The 15,105-nt window shown below is 35.3% G+C and overlaps 1 protein-coding gene across 1 annotated transcript; it reads right to left on the reverse strand.

Annotated features, from left to right (window-relative positions):
- Window positions 1–7,734: 7,734 nt before the first annotated feature.
- LOC120331329 (uncharacterized) lies at window positions 7,735–14,309 on the reverse strand. Its single transcript, XM_039398404.2, has 7 exons — window positions 14,045–14,309; window positions 13,022–13,148; window positions 12,589–12,647; window positions 11,646–11,661; window positions 11,265–11,315; window positions 10,652–10,872; window positions 7,735–9,530 (listed from the first exon to the last, which is right to left on the reverse strand). Exons 2-7 carry the CDS (start codon window positions 13,089–13,091, stop codon window positions 9,336–9,338), a joined length of 612 nt encoding a protein of 203 aa, XP_039254338.2. The 5' UTR covers window positions 13,092–13,148; window positions 14,045–14,309; the 3' UTR covers window positions 7,735–9,335.
- Window positions 14,310–15,105: the final 796 nt, after the last annotated feature.

Genomic DNA, 15,105 nt, shown 5'->3' on the forward strand with positions numbered 1-15,105 from the left:
TGCTGAAAATGAAAAAAAGCTAGATTTTTCTGAAGCTAACGCGTAGGCATGACACAAAAAAATTTAATTTTAAAAAAAAATTTCAAAATCATCTAAAAATCAGTTTTATCACATTCGAAAAATACATGAGTTATTGAGTTCACTTGCTGAAAAAGTTGAAATTTGCCTTTGAAATCTCACGAATAATGAAGAATTTATGAAAATAAAAAAATAAGTGAATGGAAGAATATTTCTACAACAAACTACAAAAAATGAAATGAACGAAATTCAAATTTTTTGGCATATTTAGGGCGCGTTTTCACTAACATTACATGCTATTATTTTGAAAGGATCGGAATTATTGGAATCACATTATTGGAATTTTAAATTCTTTTTAGATTTGAATGAATAATTTGTTTTTTTTGCAATTGAAATGATAAAAATTTTGTGGAATATAAATTTATGTGAATTTTGCTTAAACCGACGGCTTTTGTCAAATTATGACCTAATATCCAAGCTGAAATAAAGTAAACAAAAATTAAAAATTGAACACGCATTGTTTTGAATATACCGACATATATCTGCAAAATATTTAACATGAACAAAATTCAAAAATTCCGGTATTTTTATGACGCGTTTTTTCGTTTTCACCCTGAACAAGGCTCTGTACAAGGAGTCACTAGGGGGCGTTGCCAAAAAGTTTTCAAAAGAAGGGGGGGGGGGGGTAGTTATAAAATTTCTAATTGCCAAGTTGAACCATAGCAGACAGCGGGTCTGACGGAGGCCGAAAACATGAGTTACTATGAGTCTTGATGGTTTAAAAAGCATTTCAAGCAACCTAAAATTTCTATGTATAATACAGAAAAATGCTTTTTTTCACACACCCCCCTGAAGTCATTTATATGTAAATTGTAAAATCTTTTATTAATTGAGGAATATCAATTTGCAATTTCCTACTCGTCATCGCCTACCTCGAATTAATTACTTGTGAGATTTTCTGAACACGAAATTTCGCACCTGAGACACCGACAGTCTGATACGACGCTCATATATCTAGGCCAAAGCGTCTGAGAGCCGCTTCTACACTGTCTGAGAGATGTACTGATACCACTTTTCTTGCCGATACCGATACCAACTAAAATACGACGATACCGCTACACACATATTTTTCAAAGAGCCGATACCGATATTCTGATACGCCGATATTTCGAGAAGCCGATATTCCGATATTTCGGCTTGAAAAAAAGACATTTCAGATAATAAAAAATTGATGTTTGTGATCCAGATGCGTTAAATCATGATTCAAATGCATTGCGCATCACTGGGCCACCATGTGCAGTAAAATAAATAAATGTTTAGCCTACATTTCCTATCAAACTGATACATGAGCTGTGACCTGGAGTGTATTTTACACATTAAAAAAATCACGAATTATTTCTCTATATTTACCTTGTAATATTAAAAATGTCACTGAAAAAATTTGGCAGCGAAAATAGTCAAATTAGTTGAGCTAGTTTGGTTGATAAATAACTGAAAACAGGTCAGAATATTAGAAATATCGGTTTACATTTAGCCGATAACGATACCGGAAAATAACCTAACCCGAATTAACCCTAGATCACCGGTTCTCAAACAGTGAGCCATGGCCCACTGCTGGGCCCTAGGAACATTTCGATGTGGCCAACAAACCTAATAAAATTGCCATGGTAAGTGGAAAATTTGTTCAAATTTCATTTGTGTTACTTTAGTTATATTTTAATTGTAGTAGCAATGAATAATCTTAAATTGTTAAGTATTTTTACTTCATTTAATACATCTGTGAGGTGCAAAACAATATATGATATCGATAAAATCACTTAGCAGTTTTAAAAAATGTTGAGACTTTATGGACACCCTATATTTAGTAACGCTGAATTGGGAAGATTCCGGCCCTTGCTAGAAATAGTATAGCGCGTTACCTATCGTGGATATTCGTACATGCCTTGTTCGGAGAGAAAAGTCTGAATAATCGCCATATATAAAAATGTTCTTTAAACGCGCAGAATTACAGAATACGATTCTATTGAATTATAATAGACAACCATTTTGCCCGATATTGCTTCATTCCAATATATTTGGTGAAATTTTCATGAACAGGGAAACATAATTACTAATAAACGAAGATTTATGTATGAACATATTTGTAAATTTATAATTTAAACCGCTTTAAAAAAAGTTTTTACAAGGATTTTTACAAAGCAAAATCACGAACAATTAGTCAGAAATATAGAACAGTCATCTCGGAGTGAAGTTAAGAGTGTCAAGAACTAAACTAAATAAATTTATGGTGGTGAATTGTGCGCTCTCACTCAGAGGTAAAGGGACCTCATCTCTGAAAATAATTACGAGCACTACTCCAAACTAAAACGGACTCATCTCTGAGCAAAGTTACCTTTAATCACTTAAAGGTAAAGAAGATGAGCACTCACACAAAAATAAAAAAGACTTATCTCTGGGAAAAATTATGGTGATTCACTCAGAGGTGAAATTACGGGCACTCACTCAGAAGTGAAGAAGATTCATCTTTGAACAAAGTTACGCGCACTCACTCAGAAGTAATGGAGACTTATCCCTGAACAAAGTTACGGGCACTCACTCAGAAGTAAAAGAGAATCATCTCGAGCAAAGTTGCGCGCACTCACTCAGAAGTAAAAGAGACTCATCTCTGAGCAAAGTTACGGGCACTCACTCAGAAGTAAAAGAGACTCAACTCTGAGCAAAGTTGCCCTGCTAAATTAATAACAACTGAATCACCACGCTACCCAAGCATTAATGCGTTTTCATATTATTATATGCACCAGAACTTTTGCTTTCGGGGTGCAGAAAACGACATTTTAGAACGGGATTGGGCAAACTACGGTTCCCATGCAGCCCGCCAAAGCATTTTGCGCAACCCTTAACCCCCTCCTCTTGGAGAGAGTTGTGAATTTTCTTGCAACTAAATACAAAATTTAGATTCTTTTTTAAACATTATTTAATAACAAAACTACGAATTGCTAAAATAATAATAATTTTTTTACTATGTCCTATTTCAAATATTAAGTTTTACCTAAAGGTAACTAAAAAAACAACTATATTCCTGATGTGATATAATAGATTTCCTGCATGCCTTACTCAATGAAACTTTGCCCTTGGTATTGCAATCACGAAACTCAAAACTAATATTTAGGCGTGCTGCTTCGGCCACGAAACCTATTACTGAGGTCAATCGCATGGTTCGTTTCCTAGAATAAACCGGTTTTTTTGCAAAACATTTTTCTGCGACAAAAAACGCTGATTTTTACGAATTCGCGTTGCTGCGTTATGTTTAACCTTTTTATCACATCCTTTTATGCTAACCCTTTCTTGACTTAGGCTATTCATGGGCTTTTTCTTAAAAAATGATTTTCATATTTATCACGAGGGAGAGAGGGGATAAGACGACTTAATCATATCGTGAATATGGATTGGCATTTCGAATCGAATAGTAAATTATCGGTACAGATAGGAATTTCCAATCGTTCCATTTTTCCTCATTTTTTCCGCCGAGGACGAGGCGAATTCCTCAATTTTTTTTTTTTAAAACGACGCCATATTTTTGGGATGAAATTCAATGATTACCAATGATTATCTTTCTGAATATTACCAAAGCTTTTCAATTTGAGGTCAATAAAATCGAGGGCCTTGCCGAAAAGCTCGCTTCCTTTCTTTTTCATTGATTTTGCTTTTGATTTGAATTTTACTATTAGTTCAGATTTCTTTGGGATGTCGCTGCTTGATAACCAGAACTGGTTTTCTGTATCACCAATCGCCTTTGCTAAAATCCTAGGCGCTAAACTAATTTTATTTTTACTTTTTACATGAAAATTCCTCGTTCTAACCAGTTTCATTGCTTGGTAAGGTTATTTCCATAGTGTGTTTTTACTTTGTTGAGCAACTGTCTGAACAAATGGGATTTGAAATCTAACAATCAAAATAACACTATAAATATTACCAAAATGATAGACGAGAATATCGGTCGGAGACCGAAGACTTATCGATCGAAATTTAGGGGATCCCCAAAACAGCGCTCTTACTCCATAGTGACACATTCTGTCCCATCACTAATTAATTAATAACTCGCTAATTATACGACATAATTCCTCCAAAATCAATAGGCTTCTGGTCCGAGATATGATGAGTGCACATGCAAAATCTGGAGCAGATTCAATCTCGCTTTCGTGAGATATCGCGTGCATCTAACAGACGGATAGACAAACAAACAGCCAAACAAACAGACAGACAAATACCTATCAACATACTTACCGATTAAATCGATTAGTAACAATGGGAGATATAAGTGCCAAAAGCCGGAAGGGGGCCACGACCTACAAGCCATAAAAGGTTGGGAAACACTGTTATAAAACGTTACATATCTATCAGTGGATGATTGTAATGCACTAAATTGTGTTATTTCAGTAACGTCTAGAAATCTTTATTCACAACACGTATCGGTGACAATAACAATTTTCCGACTATTTCCTAATTTGTCCAAATAACAAAACAAATTTGTCGCAAAATTACAATCTTGTTAATTTTGCAATTTTTATCGAAACAAGCCAAATTACTCGAGCTCATTAAATGGCTGTTATTACAATTCAAACCGGAAGCACATGATGCCAACGATTTCCAAATTCAATTTGATTTCAAACGTAATATCCAAATTTGAAATCCTCAAATAGCGTTTGATTTCATGTAGGGGGTACTTCAAATCATTTTATATTTTGGATGCTCTCACAGGCTCACGATTGTCCTTGATTTCATTATCAAATTAGATACGAGCCTTCCGTTTTAGGAAAGGCAATAAATATATTTTCGATTTTCGGAAGATTTCCAAATTTGAAAAGTAGAACTAGTTCTGTTCGAAAATATTGTCTGTTTTTATGTGAAGAACAATTTAACATTTCACATTGCGCTTGTACTTGCCGCAATGTGTTTGAATATGTAATCTTTGAAGACTCGGAATATTTGAATTGCAAAAGTGTTGTTTTTTTTAGGGAGCGAGCAATCCAATTAATTTAACATATTAGGTTGTTATTGCTAACTCTTAATTTGGCTTCTCGTTTCAGGAAACATGTATTTTCGAAAGATTTCGAAGTAGTCACCAAATTTTATTGGCAAAAGGTTTTTGTTTGTTTTTTGCAACTAGGAATTTAACATCGCTAGTTTGTTTTTATGTAGCAGAAAAATTCAACATATTACATAATGAATATAATTGCTACAATGGGCCTATACTATTAGTTTTGATTTCTTTGGCAACTTTTAGATGGGCGTTCGAGCCAAGATCGTCATATTTTCGCAAATCTTCGTAATATTTGGATTGCAAAATTGTTTTGTTTCCATGTACCAAGCAATCCAATTAATTTATCAGTTCAGATACTTGCTATCATTGGCCTTCGATAATCTTTGCTTTTATTGCTAACCTTTACGCGGGCTTGTAGTCTCAGGAAACATCCTATATTTTGAAAGGTTTCCGAATTTGACAAGTAATCACCAAATTTTGTTGGCAAAAAAGTGTTTGTTTTTATGCAACGAAGAATTTAACATATTAAAAGCGCATGTACTTGGTACAATAGACCTATACGAAAATTCATGCTTTTTTGGCAACTTTTAGATGTGCTCTCGTGCTAAGATCGGTATGTTTTTGTAAGACTTTAAAACATTTGAATTGCAATTTTTTTTTCATGTAACAATTAATCCAATTCATTTAATAGTTCAGGTACTTGCTATCATAGGCCTTCGAAAACTTTTGCTAGCTGTTACATCGACTTGTCTTTCGAGGAAACATATTATATTTCAGAAGATTTCCAAATTTGACAACTAATCATTGAATTTAAGTGACAAAAAATGTTTGTTTTTGCGTAAGGTGAAAATACAATAATAGATTTCGGAAGATTTCCAAATTTGAATTGCGAAGCTGTTTATTTATATAAAGTACTCGAGCTGTTTTCATTACCTTATACAGGAAACAGAGTCGCAAGTAGGAAACAATATTTTGATTAATTGCTCTTGTTGTTTTCTCCTTTTTAATAATTTTTATATAATTCGTCCAAAAAAAGGTTGTTAGCCAAAAAAAATGGGGTAAACCAGGGGTATCCAACCTGTGGCCCGTGGGTTAAATGCGGCCCACGAGAAAAAAAAATGTGCGGCCCGCGGAGGAGTACCAATTTGTAATGGTTTAATTTAGTTTAATCTGTAATTCCAAACCCTTTGCCTTGCAAAGCCCAATTTATCATCTGAGCCCGTGACGTTACAATGCCCTAACACAGGGGTGTCAAACATGCGGCCCGCGGGCTGCATGCGGCCCCAGAGCACTTCAAATGCGGCCCTCGAACGCCTAACAATATTTCAGATTGCTTGACTTGCTTCAGATTGACAGATAGGTTGCGCGAAGCGTACAAGGCATGCCATAAGATCAATATCCAAATTTTTTTCGCCTGCAACTACAAAGCATATATTAAATAAAGGTGCGGTCCGCTCTTTCAACAAGTTATCCGTATCTGGCCTTCCTAAATTAAATGTTGCACAGCCCTGTTTTAGACAATCTGACAATGTATTGCTAATGACTTTTTCATTCCAGATACATAATGCTTGACTATGTAGATGGCAAATTTGCACAGGAAAAATCGAAAAAGAAACTTACAAAGTTGTATCGTAAGGGCGACATTTCACAGTCTTCGCGCTTTTTCTCCATATAGTTATACACCAGTGTATATTACCCTTTTATGCACTTTTTGACTTTGTAGCATAACTCGTGGCACTCGTTTATTGAAGAAAAAAACGAAATCAGCAAGTTTTCATTTTGATATCTGGCTTTGGCTGTTCAGTTTCTGGCGGAGTAGTATCCAACACCAAGTCTAATTATTGCCTTATATTTAATACTTTCTTGTTTTTACTTTGGATTTATTTAATCTCAAAAACGAAGCAATCCACTCTTGGAGTCTAATTTACAACAGTTTAAGAAATGCTTTGTTAGACGATCTGGCAATGTATTTTGTCAATGAATCATTTTCAAAGAGGATACATAAGGATTGACATTGTGACGGGAAAGTTCTCCACTGGAATATTAAAAGATAAACTTGTAAAGTGAGGGCGAGCGACATTGAGTGCTTTTCTTACTTTCACCCAATATGGTATGATTCTAGAATATTCTTTGCGCCAAAGGTATATGAACCTTGGGCCAATTGTGACATCTAGCGGCTGTATTATTGACACAAAATTTCTGTATAATGACGTAATATGACGCTTACTCGTGCCTTTTTCCCTAAACTAGTACAGATAAAATCTCTCACTAATATCTAACAATAATTAAACAATCTTTCTGCAGGATTATTTTGCTGTAGAAGTTAACCAGGTATAGAAGCGTCCTATTTTCGTCTATCCTGGATAGCTTATTAGGAGAAATAACTATTGACAACAAGGAAACGTCCGATTATTCAGTATACCGATCAAGAATTGAGCAAAATAATGTTGCAAAGGGGGTCAGAATTTAGGTATCAATGCGAATGACGCAAAAGAGGTTCATGGCAATAACAAAGAAAATCCGGCGCTGTCGAAGTATTGGCGCACTTCCTAAACCCTAACCTGGTTCAATACTACGTTTAGGTTGTGCGCCATCTTGGTGCACATACTTCGGGAGCCCCGAAATCCATATATGACGAAATCAATGATCATTATATACACAAATCACACGGGACGAAAAAGCTATGAATTTTATTTTTCTTCTCATCAACATTGCAATAAACATCAATTTGAAACGTGGATTACACGGTTCATAATAGTAAAGTAAATAATGTAAGCAAGCAATAATTCGGTTATTGTCATTTATAACATCAAATCTATTAACGAGTTTCTGTCTAGGGCTGGGCATTTCGAATCAAATAGTAAATTAATCGCATCGGTTCATACAAAACTTTCTAATTGCCGCCATCTTTTTTTTTTCTGTCCGCCATAGGCCGAGGTGAAAATTCCCAAATTTTTTTTACTAAAGTCATATTTTCAATTTGCATCCTGACATGTGTTTTTTTGTTACCAAGATAGTAGTGAGCCAAATATGTGAACCAAGATGATGAACGCCGGAACGTAGTATGTGTACCGGGTTAAGGTTTGGCCATAATTTCAGGTTCAAATACCACGAGAATCACTTGGATGGTCCCCGAACTCGTAATAGAACTAAAATAAGGAAAATTGGAATAAAATTTTACCCTTACTCTAACCTGGTACACATACTATGTTCCGGTGTCCGCCATCTTGGTTCACATACTACAGGAGCGCCATTTTTTTTCGTCCCAGTGATTTATTAATAAAACATGTTCTATTGTGTGTGGACGCTTAGCAAACTGTATGAGTGGCGGATTCTATGTTTTCTGTAATTCATGTGTTAAGACGACACATTACAATAAAAAATGACATCAAATTCCATAACCCCTAAGTCAGGGGTCGGCAACCTTTTGTCGCTTGCGGGACAAAATTAGGTTGCAAGTCATTGGCGGGCCGCACATATTTTTAGAATATTGAAAAACCGAACGGATGGTACTTTTTATAATAAAAATCAAGCAGTGATACATTTCTCGAATAGAATTTAAATCTATTTCTCCATTGCATCTCATAAAAATCAATTTGAATATTTTCAGCGCCATTGAACCCTTTGCACTTAGCATCAATTTTTCTGCGTTTTGTTGCCACTTGCTTCATTATAATTAAATTATATGCTCATTAAACGAGTAATTGTGAATTATATAATTGTTAGGTAATAATATGATTTAGTCTAAAGAATATATTCGTCAAAACGAATGTTTTGTTACTATAATTTAGCGAAGCGTCGCGGACCGGATTATAGTAGGTTGCCAACCCCTAAGTGTTCCAAATTCGATTTGAAAAAAAGATTCGATTCTGAAATCATCAGGTATTGGAAAATGCCCATCCCTATTAATAAGTTTAACTCTCTGACTGCTGTGCCATAGCCACGGATGGGGAACTGGTTGGAAATCACTAAGGCTTCAGATCCAGAGCTACAGTATATTTAGTCCGTGGCCCTGGAGCCATATCATAGGCGTATACGTATTTGAGTATATATAAGCATTTGAGTGCTTACTACTCCACACCGAAGTGAGATGTCTTTCCAAGGGAAGAGGTATTCGAAAATGGGCGCTTCTTAGGATGTACACCAAGATGTCACACAACCTGATAACCCAAACCTGGTACACATACCATGTTCAGGTTGTGCGCCATCTTAGTGAACATACTACAAGACCACTCGAAAATGTCCAACCCAAGTTCTGTCAAGTTTTGAGTTGATTTTATATTTCACAAATCACACCATACTGTGGTATTGTTGGTGGATCATTGAATATTCCTTCTGAATCCATCCCTGGATAGACATAAAGAGCAACGTTCGTGTACGATGCAGCGGAATCATATTTCTTCGGAAAATTCGGAAGCCACGCCTCTGTTAATGTGATCGCTTCTCCATTGGACAGCAATAGCTGCTCGTTCTGTAACAAATAAATAAAGTGTTGTCTGAAACGTTAATGAATCTGATATATTAAATAAAAAATGAAAATATTACTTATTTCAGAATAGCTGTCTTGTTTTTTACCTATGCCGATGTATGCGAAATATACTTTTTTCTCGGAAATAAATTACACATGAATGTAACGTTTTGTACCCGAAGTATATTAGGTAACGATTAATGAATTTGTTAGAGAGGAAATTACTGAAAAAAAATCTAAAACAATTGTAAATTAAAAAAGAATCGACAAGACAGCTCGGCAACGACATCACAATATATTAAAATTGTGATTATTTCTATAGTTCTAGTTACCTATTCATCCACTTTTTTAAGCCTATGAAGATGTTTTTTTAACCCATTTGTATAGTCATTTTTCATTTTTTTTAAGTCGTTTACTATATATGCCCTAAAACTCACGACTCTTTTAAAACATAGGCTTACTTTTTATTCCGCGAGATGACGCCAAAGAGGCCTTTTTTAATCAATATTTTTGGTATGCAAGCCAACATCCAAAATTTAATAAATTCTTTTGTTGTTTGCGCATTTATTCCCGAGTAATAAATCATAGGTCATCTTTAACTTGTTCACCTTCAGTTATTTTGTATAAAACTGGGACCTGGTGAAGTTTGCAAAATCAAATCAAACTTTGTGTCAAATTTCACTTTGTTTAGGTTACGACCTCGCGCATCTCCAGCTGTTGTTCCCTCATCTACGTTTACTGATCCCTGCTGGTCAGGAATGGATTCAAATTTGGACTGGAATGGAGTTTAAGGTCAGTTTGATAAGACAGTCAATCAGTTTTATACATGACGAAAAGGTACTCCCGAAGTATGTGAACCAAGATGGCGGACACCGGAACCGGAGTATGTGTACCAGGTTAGGATTAAGCCATAGTTTTAGGTACAAATACTACGGGAGTCACTTGACTAGTCACCGAAAGCGTAATAGAACTAAAATAAGGAAAATTGGAATAAAATAATGGCCTAACTCTAACCTGGTACACATACTACGTTCCGGTGTCCGCGATTTTGGTTCACATACTTCGGGAGTACCTTTTCGTCATATATTAAATAAACTACTGATTGACTGTCATATCAAACTGACCTTAAACTCCATTCCAGTCCAAATTTGAATCCATTCCTGACCAGCAGGGATCAGTAAACGTAGATGAGGGAACAACAGCTGGAGATGCGCGAGGTCGTAAATATTTGCGAGTTTTCCATTTATTGATTTGCAAATGGGTTCGGCATTGTTGAACGTGACGTTGGCTGTAGCATACACAACTGTTCGGAAACATTTTGAATTGTATGTGGCGTCACATTTTCCTAAAACAGGAAATTGAATCTAGATTCAAACATCATTCAAACTTGCTTCTAATGTAGTGTTTTTCAAACTTTTTAGGCAGCGCCCCTTTCTCAGAATTTGTCAAGCGTCAACCTCAGATATAACTAGCTAACAAAAAGATACAAATATCAGATAGCAAGGCGAAAGAATGTTTATTTCAAAAAACACGCTGAAAATGCGTGCAATCTCTAAGCAGTAAAGAAATATCAAAAATAAGGCGAGCAAAATCAAATGTAACAAATATTCTTATATTAACTTCACGTCCCCTCAAAAAAATATCTACGCCCAGCCGTTCGAGAACCACCGTAATGCTCTGATAGTTGTGACAGATTTCACAGTCAAATTATCAAATCAGAAAACAAAAAAGAATTACTTTGAGCTTGTTTCTTCTCATCAAGACTCTTTTGGATCAATCTTGCGATTTCTGTAAGAAAAGTTATTTATTTTGTTGTGTGTAGAGTGAAGCGTTTCAAACAATAATCATATTACAATGTCCAAATTTTTTTTTTTTTACGTTGGCGAACTGAAATAACTTTGCCCGCCATGATGAGACATCACATAAAAACCAAATACTGGTAACAGATCGCAAAGATCGTCTTAAATAACTTTGCCAAGCTTTGTTTTCTTTAGCTAAACAGTAACCAGTTGAAACTAGTTCAGAAAATTGTAGATCATTGTTAATTTATGAATCAAAATTTTGTTATTTGTTTACGTCCACAGAAGTTTTTTTCAAACGTGAAACGGTGGAACTCACCGGACCCATCGTCTTTCTGTGAAATAAATATAAAAAGCAAATAAATAGTAACGTGATTATAACACATAAGTGTATTAGTAATTTATTTTTTCACCAATGCTGCAAATACGTAATATACGATGTAGAATATAGTAAGAACAAGAGAGCTATGCTCAAATATATGGACACGTAGCGCCACCCAATGGCAATAATTTTGATGACGTCATAGCGAAAAAAAAGTAATAGCCTTCTGGAGAAAAGTTTTATCTTTAACCACTGAAAATTTCAAAGCAATTGGTCCAGTATTCGAAGAGAAAAGCGATTTTTTAAAAATGGAGACGGAGACAAATAGCAATAACAATAAACAAAATTTTGAAACGATCGTTATGTCCACTTCGTGTCCAATAAGAATATCAGGGTGGAAGGTGAAGCCAAATAACCAGTACTGATTATCGAGCAGCGACACCCTAGACGGGGTCTTACACAGCACGAAAAAATAAATGAAGTAGGAAGCTCAAATTAAATATGAATATAGAAACAAAATAGTCACACTAATATATTTATATATTAGAAACATATCTAGAGGATGTCTCGGAAATCTAGAGACGCTCGTTAATGTAAAAGGAAGACTTCGAGTACCATCAAGCGAGGTAAGCACGACAACTGCTCAGCTGAGTCACTGGCAGCAGATTAGTTTACAGTTATATGCCACAGAGACACGTTTGAGTTTTCTAGGATGCGTAAAGTAAAATTTGTGAAGAGCACGTGCGACAAGAATGTATTAGGTTCATTAGTTGCGTTACATACGGGAGTCGGATTTAAAATTGTTTTGAGAATTCAGAAAAACGAAGATTCGCGTTTTTTTAAAGATAGTAACTATAAAAGTATAAGCGGCTGCTTTTCTAAAGCCTTCTTAGAAGTCAAAATGTGGAAACACCTAATAAAACTAGCATCTTCATTTTACCTTGCAATCTCCAACTTGGATGAGTTTCCCATCTACGATCTTGGAAACGCAGGCTCCAGCTGTCAAAAATAAAACGTGATATCTTCACGTGATAAGTTCGTGCATATAAAACAGATATCTGGCTAACTAATCCCATACCTGACATAGACTGGTAACCGGACAAGAGAACATAGTTCACCATATGTTCAAGCCGTCAAATCGACTTTCTTTTTTCCCCGGAATAAATATGTAAATCTTTTCCTATCTTACCCGACATGGACTATAATTTATAGTTATAACAATAAAATATTTTTTTGTCTTTGTCTATTAATAGGATAGGATAGGATTTACATAGTTCTCATTGTAAAATTTTTAATTGTTATTACCATAAAATCGGGCGAAATTTTCTGGAAATTCCTGTATATCTAGTAATTGTGTCCTAAAAATATCTTACCCGGTAACTTTGTCCCTGCAAGCGAGCCACGGATGAGAGAGATGAATAAAAGTATTTTGACGAAGTCCATGTTTGCTTCTAGAATTGGTTTGATGACGCAACTAAATGCTTAGCAATAAAGTAATATCTGCAAAAACATTCAAATATGTTAACTTATTAGCTTTAAACAACTATTAGTTGATATCGGGATGATGTTTGTTTTACAATTACACTTTTGTTGGCTATCTATGATATATTTCGCAAAGTGCTTCAGAACTTAGTTCATTCACTGATTAAAATACTGACTTGGCTAATGTTGTAACTGTACCAAGAAGCAATAACAGCATTAATGAAATTTGACAACAGCAGCTTCGAAATGTGGCAACGAGGCGGTGAATCAGATATGGCATTATCTATAAGTTTCATTACTTTGAATTTACTCGGGAACATCGAACAGTGGAAAACAATGTGTTTTTATTTTCATAAATTTATTTTGAGGCGCCGTTAATAATAGTCAACTTCTGCATGGGCTCCATAACACCAAATGTTTGAGAACCCCTGAACTATTTTATAATACAGACCCAAAGCAGATGTGCAACATCCATTAAAAGCATAACATATTAAAAAATGCAACTAATAACTCGAAAAAAAAACTCGAAGTCTAGAATATATATACAGAGCATAAAAAAGTAACGCAGAATTAACAGAAGTTAAGATGTAATGCTACTCGAAACATTTAACGACTGACATCTTTTAACAGTATTGAATTACGGGGAAATGCCATTCGAACATTTCACGACAGACGTTATTCAACAGTTACTTTTTTAACGTTGCCATGAAAAATGCAACTAATAACTCGAAAAAAATTAAATTATTGCGTAAACAACAAATGACCACAAATCCTCGTTGGGGATCATTACGTGCAAAAAAATTGCGGAATCTTCGCCGCCGAAGAGTGGTTTACATAACCGCTGGTCGGCTACGACTTCCCCCACCACCAAGTCCATGCATTTGAAACAAATAACTGGCTAATTAATCCCATACCCGATATGGACTGGAAACAGGACGAGAGGCCGTGATTCGCCATATGATTGAGTCGTCTTATAGGCTTTCCTCTCCCCCGAGATAAATATGTAAATTCTCTCCTATCGTTGTACGACACCGATTTCACCCAGATTCAAAACAACATTCTAAAAACATGTCGACAGGCGCTTGCGAAATCTGCGACTGACAATGGCAAGTTATCGGGACTTTGTGTGCTATATCTAAAACATAAAATATTAAATAAAAACGCAAGTATGATACCATGCGACATCATATTCGCTTGTTATATTTGTGCAGTGGAAAGCAGTTCATATACCGGTGTTGTGTTTTGTTAAACGTCATTTCCCGTGCTATATGTAAAACAAACTAAAATAGAATATTTTCGATGCACCCTATTACTCGATTACTCACTTTTTGATATTTTTAATATAATATAGGAGGTTTGAAATCTGAAACAAAATATTAAAAAAATGCCCGTATGACATCACGCGGCATCCTATACATTCAATAATTTTATGTGTACAGTTGAAGGCAGTTCATATTCCCGTGCGGTGTTATGTTCCACGTCACTTTCTGTGCTATATATAAAACAAATTAACACAGAATATTTACATTGCACCCGATTACTCTATTACTTACTTAGGAGGTATGAGAAGCGAGCGGATGACGTCACTTAGTATAGGTTTGTATAGTTTCGTATAAATATTAACAGGCCGGTTCGCATTAGGATATTTTATTATCGGGAAAAATTATTATCGTGATTTCGCACATATTCTTGCGCTATTTCACCATCATTATCTCATTATTTACTGGGCTGTATTGTTTGTTCGCATGAAGGCGACCCCCCGCGAGATGGCCTACGTTTCAGAACATGGCAGGCGGATATGCGGGAAGTAAGGCTAAACATTTCCGGATACCTGATGATTTCGGAATCAAATCGAATATTTGGGGAGATTATATAATAGTATGCGACTTTTTTTTTTATTGTAATTGGTCTTGTAAACAAATTGGAATTAAAATTGTTCAAACGACCAAAATGACTTACAACCTGCATTGACTTT

The sequence above is a fragment of the Styela clava genome, chromosome 6, assembly GCF_964204865.1.
Source record: "Styela clava chromosome 6, kaStyClav1.hap1.2, whole genome shotgun sequence".
In the NCBI taxonomy this organism is placed as follows: Eukaryota; Metazoa; Chordata; class Ascidiacea; order Stolidobranchia; family Styelidae; genus Styela; species Styela clava.